We start from the raw sequence: 17,633 nt of genomic DNA on the forward strand, positions 1-17,633 counted from the left end.
CAAAAATCCGATATGATACATAACTGTGCGCGAGACACAAACGTGGTTAATCTCAGGTTTTGGTTCATTCCTAAATTTTGAGTGGGAAATTCTCCCCTCGGTTAATTTCGAGTGGGTAGTACTACCAGACCTATTTGAGTTCTTTGCGATTGCTTGCACTATGTTCCAAAGTTTGCAAATCCAAAAAAAGTAAAATTTATAATAAAAATGTTATAAACGATAGATGATTTTCGAAGCATTTATTGCATTGTGCGTATATGGAAACAAGATAGAACTGTTTAATTAAAACCCACTACAATGTGCGATCGTCATGATTTCCAAATCGTTTTGAAATCAGACACAACTACGCAATTAGGATTAAAGCTGTTTCTTCTCGCTTGATATGGATATTTATAACATACAGGACATCAGAGATTGTCAGTGATTTTCGTAGTCAGTTTTTTAAGGGTCATTTTCTAAGTGCTAGCAAAATTTACAATTATTTCGAAACTCACCAAATTAATCAGTTATATACTATGTCAACTCCACTCCAGCCGATATTACTACAACATTTTCTCCCCATAATAAACAATCAGCTTTGAACCATCAAAACGACCTAGCTAAAAGCAAAGGAATGGAAAGCAAACATTCATCTTTCTACTCGGTACACATCGTCCTGCATAACAAGCTTTCTGCCGTCCACCTTAAATAACGTTCTACACGCAAGGTAGCTTCCTTAAAGGATAAATTAAATTAAGCTTTTTATCGACTAATCTAAAATTCTTTGTGCACGTCCAAAGAAAAAAAAACCTCAGAACCCACTCACATTGTAATGGAAATTCCTACACCCTACTCACCATCCATTCTACCGCTTTTTCGTCCAAAGTCAACGTATAGCTGAAGAGAGTTAGGAAAAAAGTGGCACAAGAGCAAATTTATTTAACCTGGTCAACTTTCTTTATTTGGATAAGAGTCTCAGAATATGTCACACCATAAGTGGTATTTTATTATGTATCACAGCAAAATCAGAAGCAGCATTGAGTCTCACAAATGATCGATTGTATTAACTATTGTCTTCGTTTGAAAACGAATATAGGAACTGTAACATGCAATAAAATTTCGATAAAAATTACTTCTGAGAAAACGAAACGAAAACCAAAAGTAAATAAAAAACTACGTAGAAAAAGATATAAACCACTTTCTCCTCATATTTCCGACTGCACCATAAAAGACTAAACCTGGCAGTTCTGGTTGAACAACAAAAAAGCGCTGCTCCAGTTCAAATAAATGGAGCAACCTCCAAACCTACACTACTTTATTAGGGGCAACCTTTTGGCGAATCTGTCGAGCGGAAAAATAACTGACATTTTTTGTTAACTTCGCTCTCTTTAACTCTTTGTCCTTTCATCCACTTTCAGGTAATTCAAAGTGGCGACCTCGACAGCTATCCACTGCTCCAACAATTGATTCTCTCCGACAATCTGATATCGGATATCGAGGACGACGCGCTTGGCCGGTTGGAGTTATTGTCAACCCTCTTCCTGGACCGCAATCGATTATCACGGGTGCCGATTAGTCTTCCATCGAATCTGTTCTATCTATATCTGCAGAACAATGAGATTTACGAACTACAGCCAAATGTATTTCGGAATTTGAAAAATCTAAGAACGCTTAATTTAGCGGGAAACCGGATCGCCTATCTACCGGAGCTACCATTGCCAGGTCTAGTCGTGCTGAACGTAAAACGCAATGACCTGAAAGGACTGAGTCAATCAGTGGTGAAAACATCGCCGAACCTGAGGGATTTTCTATTGGAAAACAATCCATTGAAATGTGCTGACCTGCTTGGCATTGCTGAGTGGGCAAAACCGTGCCGCGACGAGATGCTATTCGAAGATAGGGACTTCCACGACAGCGATGACAGCGGAAATGAGTTTGACATTTTCGGAAGATTTACTACCGGACTCAAACGGAACAGCAACTGCAGAAGAAGAAAAGAGAAAACACCGACGAAAATGGTGACTAGAATTGCTTTATTCAAATCACAGTGTCGAAATGAAAATTTAATTAACCTGAACGCACCGAATCGCCTTAAAAGCGATCAAACTACCATGAAGCCTCCATTACAAGGCGATAAAATCAGCCCACCGATAACGAGCGAGAGCACCATCGCTATTGAAAAATACATGATGGATGATAAGCCGGGTAGCACGGCCGAGAAGAGTTTATTGAAGAATTTAACGATCCCAGAATCTGCTGTAGAGCTAAAGAGGGTGAAAAATCCGCCCCAGTTACAAAGCAAAGCAGGCAAGGAGGATTCCAAAGCTGTTATTGTCAGTGTGGAAAAGAAGGCAAATTTAAATGCAAATTTGAACACGGGAAGTTGGAAGAATTTTACAACAGCAACGACGCAACCATCAAAAACATGGCCAAAATTACTGCAGCAGAGATTTCATAATATCACGCGAGAAGAGCCAATATCACTGAAAGAAGGTACCATGAAGAAAGGTAAGAGCATCTTGCCAACAAAAAAACCATTCGCGAAAATTGAACCGAAGATCAAGCAAGCGAGTCGTAATCTAACAAGCGATGATAAATCAGAGACTAGTTCAACTGTGAACCAAGTCGTCTATTTAACAGCAATAACACCGATTGTTAACGTAACTGGAAGCGAACGTGACGAAGCAAATGATAGCAGTGCAATAATTCCGCACCCGAAGACGAAGGATAAAACCAACAGAAATAGCTTAATTCAAGCTGATTTGATAGCATCGGTAGGAACGAGTCTCAGCCCGAAGGAAACGACGACAAGTACGGGTGACAAATTGGTAGAAATAACATTGACATCGTCAATGGAACCCACGTCGCCGTCGACGTCGGTAACGGAGCCCTCGTTCAGCCCGATAGAGGAAAAATATGATACCATTGCCAAACGCGATTCAACCTCGTCTGTCCCATGGCCAACTGCGATATCACTGTTGACGGCAGCCACGAACACAAAGACAACAAACGTGTTCTCTATCAGCAATAACAACAGCTCTCAACAGGACGACACTGAACAAACGAATGCTGATCCTACCGAAGGCAATTTGAAACGGAACACTCCGGGCACCATAGCTCGTCCAGTGTCCACAGCAGATGAGGTTAAAAAAGCTATCAGTAAATCCAGTGTCAAGCAGAAACCCATTGCATCGCGTTACAATGTAACCAAGTCCCGCAAAAATGTAAATCATATGAAAATGAAATTAAAATTTAACCGCGATCAACTGCACGATGACGAATTTCGCGACAATTTTGACACAGACTCCGCTGGACTGCTGCGGGACAACTTTGGTTTTGGACATGACCATGGGAACAATGCACATAGACGGAACAAATTTTCCATCTACGACAGCATCTATATGGCATCGTTGAAAAACGCAAATTTCAAGCCATTCCATCATTCATTGCACGTACCCAATGCTAGTCATTCTGCTTCTAGGACTCCCGCAGGCATCGGCAGCAGCAACAGCAGCAGCAACGAAGGAATTCCTGCCACGTCCGTGGAAACGTCGTCAAAAATTCTACCACAAGAATGGAATGATGTACGACCAGTGTCAAATGGTGGCTCTCATTACGGTCTATTCATTGTGGTTGGGGCCACACTCGGTATGCTAATTTCGTTCGGTTTGTTCCATCTCTATTATTGCCGTGTCCGGAGAGGTCAACATCTGCACGGACAGCACCACCATTACCGACAGTATCCGCCGCACCAAAGTGGCAGTCATAATTCCGCTCATCATCGCTATTCATATGCATTCGAACAGGACGATAGTGACGAACATCTCACGTACACTATTTCGACCTCCGTACTAGACGCTCCGAATGAGTCTGACAACTCTCCAATCCATCACCAGCAGCAACACCAATGTTCACAACAGGATGTCCTCCATATGGACGAACTAAATCCACGCAAATCAAAACCATTGTCAAGAAACCCAAGCACTAGTAGTAGCGCTAGTAGTTGTTTCGATGTCGACAGCAGTGCTTCCACCAATAGTGATTTTGGAGTCCTCCGGCCTGTGCCAGCCTCTCCCAGCGATTATGGTATCAGTAATCAAGTGCCACAACCGGGCAGCAACACCGGTCAGCGACACCACAATCGTAATACTTCCAATAATCATAATAATTCGCATAAGCGGAGCATGCACCAGGATAGTGCCATCGATAGGTGGTGACAACGATGACAAAGACGGCAGCTTCATTACTGTACATTTAACGATGCTTACAGTGTGTTTGAATAAGAGCATATTTTTCGTTGAATGTACTCTCTCCCACTCCTACTAGGTACTAGGATAGCAGGGCGGAGAGAAAATACAAAATTCATAGCTCATAGTGCATATTGGTACATAAACTGTCGAAGATCCAGCTTCAATGACACCGACTCCAAAGAACATTCCAGAAACATGGTACCGCTAGGCTGCTCATTCTCATTCAATTTTAATCTGCTTTTGACCGGTCATCCATTGCATCATTGGTTGCCACCACAATCGTAGAATCGAGTAAGGGTAGTGCATTTATAATTGCGGTTGCGTAGAGGCATGCCTTCGATGCATTTCAAATATTTCAACAGCAGCGTAGATGCAGCGATATATCGGTGGCGCTTGTGAGCAAAGGAGCACCGACGCACACAAGAGACTTCGAACAAGTCGATTTGTAATCTGGCTACTGGCATTTAAAAAAAGAGTAAATGATTGAAGGAAGGCGGGAGGGTTGCGACGTTCTGCGGGTATGCCATAAATAGTTGATGATCCCCATAGCAGCCAAACCCTACATTTGATTAGAAGAAATGAGACGGTATTTGCAAAATAGGATGCGGTTTAAATTGACGATTTATGATTCAGGATGTAAGAACGGGAAATTATATTTCCATTGCGATGATTTTTCATTTCTTAATAATGAATGAGGAGGTTGTATATTAAACGTAATTGCATTATATTGATTGAATTTGACCACAAAGTTTTGAAAGACTAGGGTTGAGTGATAATCCAAAAACCGAAGTGGGGGATGGTCGCACACAATGTCTTACATAAGCTTTATTACGATTATCAAGTGGAAAACATCGCTACCAGTGCAACAGTAACATCTAAAAGAATTTCTCCACAATTTATCTCAACAAAGCAAAAATCCATGTAAAATGAAAACACGTGCTATAAGAAATAAATTAAATTTTTTCAACATAGTTTTGACATCCTGAAAAGGACGTTTTTTCAGTAAGAGTAAACATGTCAATTGTAAATTTCAACCGTCCGTGCTTTGCTCTTCCCATTCAGCAGCAAAAGAAAGCATACAAGGTCAGGAATGCACGTAGTTTGACGACATCTCCTACTAGGAACCCTGTTCAGAAGTCCAATGGAATCCGCCAAAGGATTCAACCGAAATTCTGCTTAGGTCTTACTCATTATTTTCACTTGATCCATTGCAGCTGTGAGACGGAAAGGTATTTTACGATATCCTAAATAGTATTCGTATTCTGATGCAATAGTCATGATTCCGATGAGATCAGAATTTGACGAAATTATACTCAGGGCAATGATGTTGGTTTATTTACTATTTTGAGGTCATCCTGTTCAGGATTTTTACTGAAAACTTCTCAGAAATACTATGGAGCTTTGTGATGTAGGATTTTGACGGAATTCTCAGAATTTTGAAAAAATATTTTCTAGGATTAAGATAATTTTTTTTATCAGGATACCAGTAGAATCTCGTAAATGATTCCGATGAAACTCTGCGCAGAACTCAATGAACTTCTATATTTTTGAAGAGGTCTGTTTCAAGATTTGAAAGGAATCTTGTTATGAAATATTTTCCATGTGTATATTATTCTAATCAGCATTCTGACAAAATCCAACTAAATCATGCATAGGTTTCTAACAATGTCTTACTCATGTTTAGATACTCCTGTACTGTAGCTCAGAGTTACGATGTGATTCTTCATAGTTGTTGACAAAATCCTGATTATCAGAATCCTGATCTGATCAAATGTTCTTTCAAAATCTGAATCCCAACAAATTCCTGCTCAGGACTCTGTGACGATATCATACTCGGGATTCTAGAATTCTTGTCAGTTTTTTGTTGTCACTAACGACTTACCCTTCAACATAGAAGCCCCTTGTCAAAATTTCGGAAGAAAAGTCATATAAGCTAAGGAACGTTTATATCTACTGTTGTACTGAATAAAATCCATCAATTTCGTTCGTTATGTTATAGAAAATATGTTTAACAATGTTGTATTAAATTTTGGACACTGAATGATACATTAATAAAGAAAAAAACAGTTTTTTGAAAAATCTTGCGAAAACAGCTCGGAAAAAGTGAAATTTTCCAGCCTTTCTCGGTCAGAGCCGTCAACATGGTGCACCAACGTTCGGTTGGTGAATGGTGAAAAGTTTTGAATATGGATCCGCTACAGATTTGTTTCTATAACTATTTGTATTGAGCTGATTGAAGCGAATTGAGCATCATCTCAAAGGATTACATAATACCGAGAAGGAAATATTTGTGAACTGTGAATGGCTGGTGGATTGCGATTCAATTAGTTTGTGGCGTTCCGTGCTACTGAAGGCCATTATTTTTATTTCCGATGGTTGAAAAGCAACATTCACAATAAAACTGTTTAAAAACAAACCTACTGTAGCTCATTCGTGATTGGCTCCCGCTAATTTGATGCATCGAGCCACAAATCACAGAACGAATTGTGATTTCAGTCGAATGCTGCTGTTCAAACCTGTCGGGTTGGTCATATTTTCGGGAGACTCGAGTCAACAAGAAGGAAGAAGACGATTAACAGCAAATCTCCGTGGATTGACAACTTTCATTAGTTTATCCTGTTCTGTGCTTGTAGCGATGCCAATCGGATGAAACCGGATGAGAAGACTATTATTGGGTTGTGGCCGCGTCCGCGGATTGTCTGCATTATTTAGTTTGTTAGTCCGTGCTAGTAGCCGGAGCCACTTGGCAGAACTGAGATTTGTCGGTCATGTCGCACGACATTGACGAATATCAAAATGTCATGGTCTTCAGAAATCTATACAATAAGAACAGAAGTCAAATATGAGACTAAGCACAAGTCAGGATAGTACAATTGTGGGTCTTTGTCTCCCATTCTCCAATCCACTCTGGACACCCACTAGTATATGTAGACAAGGCACTCAGGAACGGCTTGTAGTTTGCCCGGGAAATATTACGACTTACGAGCACACATTAAAAACGTGACGGACGGTATTCGGTATATTATTTGATTGCTTCAGCTTAGGAAAACTGTGGAATTCGAGAGGAGAGAGAGTTATCTAAGCCCTCAAACTCTTTATACATGATACCCTGTAGCGTGTCGTTTCAAGCTCGCCACCAGCAGGATGGCCAACCATACAGACTTCTCCGTCGATTTACGGATTTCTATCATCGGATCTGTGGATTAACACGTGCAATCTACGAAATTTTCATAACTTTTTCAGAAATTTGTGGAAATTTAGTAAAAAAAACAAATCGAACTGTTCAATCGAATTTCAGTCGGATACGTCCAAAGGTCTCACTCAAAGTTCACTTTGCATGGTATTTCTTAACTTAACTGATATCAAATAGACAACCATGCATGCTCTTATCAATTGAATTCCAAAATTAATAGCCGGCATCGGTCGATGCATTTGTGCAATGCTTGCAATATTCCATCGAGATTCAGCTGGGATTCTTTCTAGCAAATTTAATACGAACTGTTTCAAAAGATACTTTCAAATGAAGAAGACATCAACGCGAATTCCTAGAATGCACGATATAAAGTTTCTCTCGTCTTAAGCCAATATTATTTTTTAGTTGCAATCGTGAATAATTTCTTGATCGCTAAAATATTAACAACAAATAATATCGGACCCTATAATTGAGCTTCATTGAATTTCCGATCGGTAGTATGACCGATTATTTATCGGTTAACTGAAGAGTTTACCGGATGGATAAAATACAAAACAGAATTACAAATATTGGGATTTATTGGGAATCCAGAAATATTCTTCAAATTTTCCCGCTATTAAATGTCAAAACAGTGTATTTTATAGTGCGTCACAGAATACGACTTTGCAAACTTTGAACGTGTTCGGAGAAGTTGTTAGACTATTTACATTGAATTATCCATGTAAACTAGAGCCAGTTTTTCAAGTCGGATCCGGTAGCTTGTTCCTTTCATAAATTACTTAACGCGAAAATTGCCCAAAATTGGCTCACCCCTTCTGCATTGTTCCATTGTCATACAATTCTTCATTCCCCCTCCCCTACTACTTATTAAATTTGTTAAATTTCTTTTTCAGTAAAAACATGATACGTAATTCCCCCTCTCCCATATGTCACAACACGTCACACTTTGTTATACCTCTTCCTCCTTAAAATCGTTACATAATTTTTGAATGACGCTCTGGAATGCTTAGTGTCAACAAATGTAAAAACTGAAAATCGAACTATGTTGGGTTTACACTTTTTACAAGGATACGAAACAATATAACAAAGTAATGGCGCACGATTTCAACAGCTGCTCCTTGGAAAACAAATTTTTGGCATCGGGAATTTAACTTACGAGCTTATGTAGTTTGTGGGTTTCAAAGCAGTGCATGATTCAGTGCAACGAAACGAATTGTGGCGTCATGCGTAATGCTTGCAACGCGGCTTTTCGTCATGCCGAACGGGCTGATTAATATGACTCTGAATGGGTGAATATCAAGCGTCACAAAAACCAAAGCGACAGCCGACTCGTCTGTGACATTAGATTGGTGTGCTAAGGAACGGCACTATCATCACGAGATCTCACATGATACTTGGCTTCCGAACCATTGGAGTCGAACGTAACGTAAAGAAAGAGGCCTTTTTAAAGAGAGGCTACCAAGCACTGACAAAAAAAAACGGTAGCTGCTAGAGAAACGATAGGCAACTCACAGGGTGTTTGTTTGGAGGTAGAAATGGGTGCGGTACGAGGTTGTTGACGAGTTGGTATATCTGGGAACACTAGTGACATCCGTGACATGTGATAAGGAAGATGGCCGTAATATAAAAGGCGGTTGGTGGTCCTGTAGCCTACGGACGACAAAACTTTCTCCATACAGATCGATAATACTCCCTGTTGCTCTGCACGGACGTGAAACGTGGCCATTAAAAGAGACAGATTATCGACTGATTGATGTATACAAACACGCTGATATCGTAAGGTTTATAAGGCACTACAGACTACTCTTGGCCGGACATGTTGCTAGAATCCGGGAGAGTGAATAACTAAAGTTACGTCAGCAGTGAATCTGGGTGACGTTCTTGACTTTGGGCCAGATCCCACACTTGAGGAATAGGTGCGGGAGAGGAATATTCCACGCGATAATCTTTAGACTTTTCAAGAATGGTATATCTGTCCTTCGTTCCTATGCAGAAAATTAAGCGCGACGTGTCGCCGGGCATTCACTCACATTTAACGATGAATACCCAGGTGCACTAATGTCATGCAAAAATAATACTCTTGGGTCAGACAGAATCAAACTCAATTTTTGAAGATTTGTTAGTTGATGATTGAATTTATACAACAGGTTTTTGTAACAGAGATTCGGTTCACGGAACTGGAGACAAGTTAAATTGATTGTTATTTATAAAGCGGGATAACCAGCTATCGACCACAATTCGTAGCGGCCGATCGTTTTTCTACTATGCCTAGATGACTTCGTTAAGATAAACGGCCTGTTATCAAAATTCATTTTGTCTTTCGCAAAGAAAAGGGTACAAACGATTCTCTCGCGCTGCTTTAAACAAAAACTCAACTAACATGCGCTCTAATGAGCAAATGCTTTCTGTATTACTGGTCAATGAATGAGCTTACAATTCTGTAGTTATTGGTATCTGAGATAAATTTCATCGTTAATTCTATGAAACTATTTCGTATGATTCGTTGTCAGAATCTTCATGGGTTTTCACGAGGCACTTGCTTAAGCCCCTTCTTTACAATTTCTATCTCATTATCATTGATAAATATTTTGCCAACTCATTAACGCCAATACAGACAGTTAATTATGGCGTAGTTTCTGCAACAAAGCTACAGATTTGCTGAAACAAATACAGGGTATCGTTGTATATATTTGCATACTGGCTGTGAATTCGAGTATCGCGTTCTCCAAACAGCAAATCGGTTTTATCGCTTTGGCATTCATGTACCTAAATGCTGGTTGGACTCTAAACGTACTTGAAGAGATAAATACTTTTACTTATGTTTCTGCAGGTCTCAGTTTACACGTTTTGCATACGAAAAGAAGAAGAGGGTGTTCGTGGAATTCTTGATCATCTACGATCAATATTTTTACAAACAACTGCAAACATATTGACAGCGAGAAAATCCTACACGAATCACGTATGGAAGAATCCACTAACATCGGTATCGTTAACAACAATTTATGTTTTCTACAGGTTCATTGATATTGATACGTGTGTCGTAGAATGAACTGGTGGGACAATGGTTATATTCTATTATCCCTAGGGTATCGTCGAAAGCATGGCTGAAGAAGTTGAAAACAGCTTGTGATTTCAATCGCGCGAAGTCCAGAGTCGTGTCCCATTACTAGACGCTTGATGCTCATATCTTTCACATCGGGCTTACTAATATTAAACTCTGCGTTTGTGGCAAAGGTTAACAATATACTTTGTTTGGACGTGTTCAGAATGTCGTCGTGTCAGGTCCCAGTTAGCAGTGGCCTTATGAGCCCAAGGTGCCCCTATTCGTGATATCTTACCAAACCTGGATCATGTCGTCGATCGCTTATTTTGTGAATAATGTATATATGCTAATGTTGAATTCAGGATCTGTGAGCTTACTAGAGTCAATTATTTCTAGGAGGTGGACACTTCATATTTTCGTTTTTTTGCATATACCATCAGTCGAACAGCACAACTCAGTTCTTTTCGCATTCATCGTAAATTACCAGCAACATTAGGCATAGCAATGCTTGCATGCTTCTCTTTCGTGCTCCGCCAAAAATTCTTTCCGCTCGCCGGCCAAGTATACAACAGTCGGTGTTCGTTCTTTTGTATGTAATTGCCAAAAACCCGTATCTAATTTAATGAAACAACTGAATGAAGACGATTTCCAGATGGTTTGTAATGGTTTCATTTCATGAGAACTGCGAATCATGTAGCGTCCAAAATCTAATTTAATTGTGATTCCATGAGAAAGCCAACCATAAAACATGTCTACTGCCAATTCGAACGAAACTTTACAGTTGTATTCGGTTTATGAATCTTCACATTTTCCACTCGCTAGGAACAAATAGTATCACGCAAAAAAATTAACTAAAAAAGTTGTGACATTTTTAATAATACAAAACTTCATGTAAAAAAATTAAATTTCAAAGTAGCATTTCCATAATTTTGTGTTTTTCGTCAACAAATAAGATTTTAAATGTAATAGCGTTATGGAGAAACTGACATTAAAAAAGATTTTCTAACAATAACATTTTTTGGTAGAGGGCTGCATACAAAAACTTCTACGCCCTTTTCAAAAATTATTATTAAAAAGTTAAAATGCTGGAAATGTGGAAAATGTTTAGTCTTGTAAAAATCTGTGCAGTTTTGATTATCCGTGCAGTATACTACTCACATAAATTTTCATGTGTTCAACAAACTGGTTTGTAGTAGCATTCTCAACAACTGTGTTGAAGACTCCCGTTTTCTAAAAAAAAATTGTTGAAACAGTTAATTCTCCATAATAATAGTATAACTCCAAATAACCACCAAAATTATCTTAAATATCTCACGGGGTGAATATTTTTATAATTGATTTGACCTACTAGGGACAAACGGAAAGCTTACTTGAAATTGGAAAAGGAAATTTTCCGATTGTTTCTGGTTAAATGACATATGACATAGACTAATCCAATTATTCTTTCTAATGATGATGAAGAAAAACCAACCAAATGTTTCCGATTTCGATGTTTGAACTGCTCAAATTGAGTATGTTTCTGTCAATTCCGGAGTTGTGAATCTCATCACAAAGAAGAATCAAGAAGAAGTTATCATTTGATGGAGGTGTGTTCTGAAAAATCCAACGACAAGAATTTTAGGATTTGGATGAGAAATTTAAGTTCATTATCTTTGGCAGATTTAACGCTACTATATACGAAAACTTCCTGCTGCTTCATCTGAAACACTGCTGAAAATGCGTGCAGTTTGTTCCAACGAAGCTGATACTAGTGATCATGATACCACTTCAAATCCTTAAGAATATTTTGACTGATTTAAATTAATCTATGATGCTTTCGCGATGCAAAATGTCACCAAAAGCATATTTTTTGTGTATATTAGCTTTACTGAGCCGTGGGTTTTTCAAACTAGTACAATATGTAAAAATAAAACGTAACACTAAGATGCCTGTTCATCGGGTTATGTTTACTGCAGAAATTTACTGCCGCGTGTTGAAATCATTTATCAGTTCAGCATTATTTATTTATTTACTGGTCTTCGAGTTACTCGTACAGACAGTTCCTTATTTAATATTAATTCTATGTTTAAAGTTAGTATTAGTAATGTTAGAATCATATTTGTTAGCTACATTATTAAAATTACGACAGCATACATTGAACGGATTGTTTTGATAAAAAAGAGTACGATACATCGGTAACCGAAAGAAATCAGTTCGTCTGGTGGGTCTAGGCGATACGTTGAATCGGAGCTGGTTCAGCAACACCGGGCTATCTATGTTGTTTCCCAGAAGATCAAACACGAAGAGCCGTTGCAGCATTATCCTCCGACTTGCAAGAGTCGGCAAACGTGGAAGATTGCATCGATGTTCATAAGGCGGTAGACGAATAGGAACAGTGCAAGGTAGTAACCGCAGAGCGTAACGAACAAAGGGACGCTGAATTCGTTCGACGCGGTTGATTTGTACAGCATGATAGGGTGCCCACACAAGTACACCGTACTCGACAATGCTACGTACAAGTGCGCAGAAGAGCGATTTTAGGCAGTATACATGGTTGAATTGTTGCGTGTTTCTTTTGATGAACCCCAATACGGCATATGCTTTGGCTGTAGACATTGCAATGTGCTGCGCGAAACTCAATTTGCTAACGAGAAGAATACCTAGATCCTTAACTGTGTTTACACGGTTAATAATGCTTGTTGACATTCTATAATCAAACGTTGTTAAGTGCCTGTTACGACAGAACGAGATCACATTACACTTTTGTACGTTTATTTCCATCCCGTTTAGTCTGCACCAATTTAGCAGCAAATCGATATCGGCTTGGATAGCACAGCAATCGACTGCCGAAGCAATTACACGAAAGAATTTCAGATCATCCGCGAACATGTACTTAGGGGACTGTATAGTGTAGCACAAATCGTTTACGAATAATATAAACAGTAGCGCCCTGGGGAACACCCGACTCTATCACAAACGGAGATGATCTCATTTCATCGATGCGAACGTACGCACAGCGTTCGGTGAGATACGACAATATCCACCGTGTCAACCATTCAGGAAGTCCATTCGTTCGAGTTTGGCCACCATTAGCAAATGAGGCACTCTATCGAACGCTTTAGCAAAATCCACATAAACGGCATCAATTTGCTGACGTTCACCATGCGCGCAATTTGGTGACGAAACGTATGCCATAAGATTTGTACTTGTCGATCGTTTTTTTTTCGCAAATCCATGCTGCCACTCGGAAATAACATGGTGCACCTTCGGATACAGCAAATCATGAACGAGGCTTTCAAAAACTTTCGGTAAGCAACTCAAAATTGAGATGGCACGATAATTCTCAACATCATTCACGCTACATGTCTTGTGGATCGGTGTAATAGCTGCTGTCTTCCAGACACTCGCGAAAATTCCTTCGAACAATGACTTATTGAAAATTAGACTCGCAGGAACAGCAAACGCTTCAGCACACTTTTTAAAGAAAATAGGCGGCAGACAATCCGGACCCGCTCTTTTGGCACCATCTAGTGACTGTAGTTTCAGCTCCGTGTACCGAAAAAATGAAGAGCGACATGTTCAAATCGAACATCGGCAGGCTGTTCAAATACGCTTCAGACAAAGGTCCTTATAACTGACACGTTGGGGGATTCCGTGCGACTACTTGCGATTTTTCACAAACGACCAGAACGAATTAGGATCCTGCTTAAGGTTTTCCTCCGTGCGACGAAATTAGCTACGTTATTTATTATAATTCGTGGTTCAGTCAGTCTACCCTCTCTCGTGTCATCGTAGGAGAACCGAGGAGAGTTGAAACAGAGGAGAGTTCGAACAACGGCTATTGCTAGAGAAAGCTGGCCGAAGTACTTTCATTTTCCATCTTTCCTATATGTTTAACAAAAGCATTTTTGTAAAATCCCTAACAGTTTGGTTGCATGTCATCATCACTACTGCATTCTTGGTATTCATGGTCGGATGTACAAATGATGCTGCTTGGGGTATCTTGATCTTGAACATTATCAGTACATGTCAGAACATTTCGGAAATCCAGAGTACAAGCCTCTGCCATCTTAAGCTTCATGCACACATTTTTTTTAATTATTTATTTGGCACGGCTCAATGCGTTAGCTTAGAGGAGCCACGGGTCTTTTATATATTTACAAGAAGTAAAAAATAAAAATAACAATAAATTTTATTTTGAGCCTGTAAGATCCCGTGCGCGCAACTTGCTATTGCGAGCGGAGATCTTATTTCGCGTCGGGAAGATGTTTCTTCTTTCGCCAACTTCGTGGTTACCCATGTTTGTCTCGTTGTTGCTTACGTCGGTATCATCATCTTGATTACTGCCGTGATATTCGCGATCAGATCTTCTTTCTGGCTTCTTGCCCTTGCGGGTCCTGAATGTGAACACTCCATCATTGGTGGTAGCTTCTTCAATGGTGGTATTAGTTGTTAAGTTTGAAGCTTTTGCAGTTGTCATTATTGCCTTAACTGCAGCCACAAATTTGGCAACCGATTGTGGTTCAGGTAAAGATATTGGGGCTTGGGTGTTGGCATTTTTTTCTGCAACTGAGCTTTCCTTAGCAGTTTCTGGGCAGGGTTGTCCGTAGTGTGCCGTTCGTTCACAGAATTGGCACGTATTAGTTTGTCCCTGATATGTACAGAGTTCGCTGTGTAATGGTATCACCCCCTTCTGTGTTGTACTGCAGGGTAAGGTAGGAGGGAATTGGTTGGTCTACCCGCATTCTCGCCATTTACCTGGGAAGTAGTTTCTCCATGTGTCCTTTGTAATAGATTCCACTGCTCCATAATGTGACATGAATCTTTTAATTGCCACTTTGCAAGTAAGTGGAGATAAATCATGTAATTTCACTTCAATATTCCCATTATCCATGTATACAGGGATCTTTATTTCAGCGTTGTCACAAATAAGCACGTGTTTTGAGTTGTTCTGCGAAATGAATCTTTTCGCCTGGGCGAATTTGTTAAGGGTTATCAGCACCGCATGCCTGACGTGCTCAAGCTGTATGCAGGTGACTTCCGAAAACCGAAGCTGTATTTTCACTTTCAGTAGATGTTCCACATCATGAATACTTGGTCTTATGCGAAAAGACCTGAAGTCAATGGCCACTGTGTTAGGCCGAATAATCACGTTTTGTTGATGAGACACAGTCATCTTGATAGATCACACAAGAATAAAAATAACGGAATCCTTTGTTGTTCGGACAATGCACACAAGTAACTGTTTTTTTTCGTTCGCTTTGCACTGGCTCGGACAGAAGCAGGAGCACACTGGATATTGTGATCGATGCCTTTGATGGTTGAAAATAGACTCTGCATGCACACATTTAATAATATTCCACTTCCTGAATAGCTGGTTATACTGGGTAAATACTTCAAAAAGTCTCGAGCAATATAGGTCGCCCGCAGTAAACGTAAATAAAATTGTATGTACAATGTACACAAATCTCGTTCCCCCTTATAAATGTTAATGCTTCAAAATGAATATATTACAATATTAATATCGTATTTTGATTGGCAATTTCAATTTGAAGCGCTACAATTCGGAATTACTAATTGACAAATAGTTCTCGAATCGCAATAATTCATTTTTTCATTATCTGGCCGGCCTTCATCATAAGCTAATATGTCTTCTCCTGACAGGACCTTTTTATTAGAACCAAAAAAAATCCCTTCCTTGCTTTACATTTTACAGAATGTAGTTAAATATTCCCCTAGTTAAAATTAGGGGCATAAAAACCTCCAAACAATCCAACAAAAAGATGATATTTTCATCAACATTCTTGCTCACCGAAATTACCCCGGTCCGGGTTATTAAAAAAAACAACCAGACGATTTCCATTTTATTATTGCATCTGGGTACTCGACATACGTGCATTTTAAGCCAGTAAAGCAAACCTCGAATGCCCAACATCCGCACCCTCCCATACATGTGAAAATAACGAACAATAAAATGTTTGTAACATTGTTAGCATTCCCTCCGCCGTTTGCTCGGTGCTCGGGCGATGGGCTGGGCATTGCTATTTTTTTGTATGTACATGTTGTTGACAATTGTACCGCTGGCCGTCGTCATAGCCGCGGTTGAGCAGCAGGGCGTCCGTGTGCAGGTCATAGTTTCAGCCTCGAGGCCCCGCAGACAACTCGAGAATGACCATATTGGGTTTTGCTATTCAGACTTGCCTGAGAAAATTCCCACAATGTCCTTTGCATATTGTCCAACTCGTGCGGTGAAGGGGTATTTAGTGTTTTCTACCCACAAAGAGTGACACTGGAAAATGCCAACGATTTTCCGTCTCAGATAAAGCTTCAGCCGTCTGGCGACAGTTAAACGAGCAAAGTTTCAGTTTTTGCGGTTCCCCATAGAAAATGTGGATGATAGTTATGTTTACTGCAATTTATTGGAATTGTTGTCATTAATTTCATTGATGGTTTTCGTTTCGGCCCACATACGTGCGATAATTTAACTAACCCAATTTACTACAAGGATAAGTTTTGAAATTAAGTTTACTGGAATCAATGCTTTCTATGTATAAGAGAGGAATACAAATTAGCGTAAACATATGATATTACAAAAAATGAATTGGATGAGCAGCTGAAACTGGAACCATATTTGTATGATGATGCACATGAGTGTTGTGATTCAAACCCGATTTCGTACACCGCCTTGCGGAATGCTAATAATCACTTTTACAGGTAAAAATAACCCAACAAAGGGATCATCCATAAATGACGTAGCATTATTTGAGGGAGGGGGGGGGGGGTGGTATTGTATTTTGTGATGATGTGTGACGACAAGAGGGAAGGGGGTCATGTCATGCTACGTAGCTTTTTTAAAGGGGAATAACTAACATCGCTTTTTGTTTTGGGGGGGGGGGGGGGGGAATTACCGTCAAGCTACGTAATTACCAGGGGGGTATTTAGAGGATTGTGAGGAAATGCTACGATGGGGCAGGGGGTGTTAAAAATCACTCAAAAAATGCTACGTCATTTATGGATTGTCCCAAACAACGAATGCTCAACAAGACTTGATTAGGAGGGAATAAGCTGAACAATAGCTGTTCTAGCCATTATCCAGCCAAATTGTTTGTTGAGAAGTTTTCTAGACATTTAATTTAATGGGATTGGTTTGGTATGGTCTTTTTCAAGGGAAACACGGTTTTTCGATAAC

The 17,633-nt window shown here is 39.7% G+C and overlaps 1 protein-coding gene across 2 annotated transcripts in view; it reads left to right on the plus strand.

Annotated features, from left to right (window-relative positions):
* The window catches only part of LOC131676234 (uncharacterized), a 157,734-nt gene extending 140,495 nt beyond the window's left edge, over positions 1-17,239 (plus strand). For both annotated transcript variants that reach the window (XM_058955357.1, XM_058955364.1), the window contains exon 3: positions 1,398-17,239. In XM_058955357.1, coding sequence (XP_058811340.1) covers positions 1,398-4,196 — 2,799 coding nt within the window. In that variant the 3' untranslated portion in view covers positions 4,197-17,239. The remainder of the gene's footprint in view (positions 1-1,397) is intronic.
* Positions 17,240-17,633: the final 394 nt, after the last annotated feature.

This window comes from Topomyia yanbarensis, chromosome 1 (assembly GCF_030247195.1).
Source record: "Topomyia yanbarensis strain Yona2022 chromosome 1, ASM3024719v1, whole genome shotgun sequence".
NCBI classification, from domain to species: domain Eukaryota; kingdom Metazoa; phylum Arthropoda; class Insecta; order Diptera; family Culicidae; genus Topomyia; species Topomyia yanbarensis.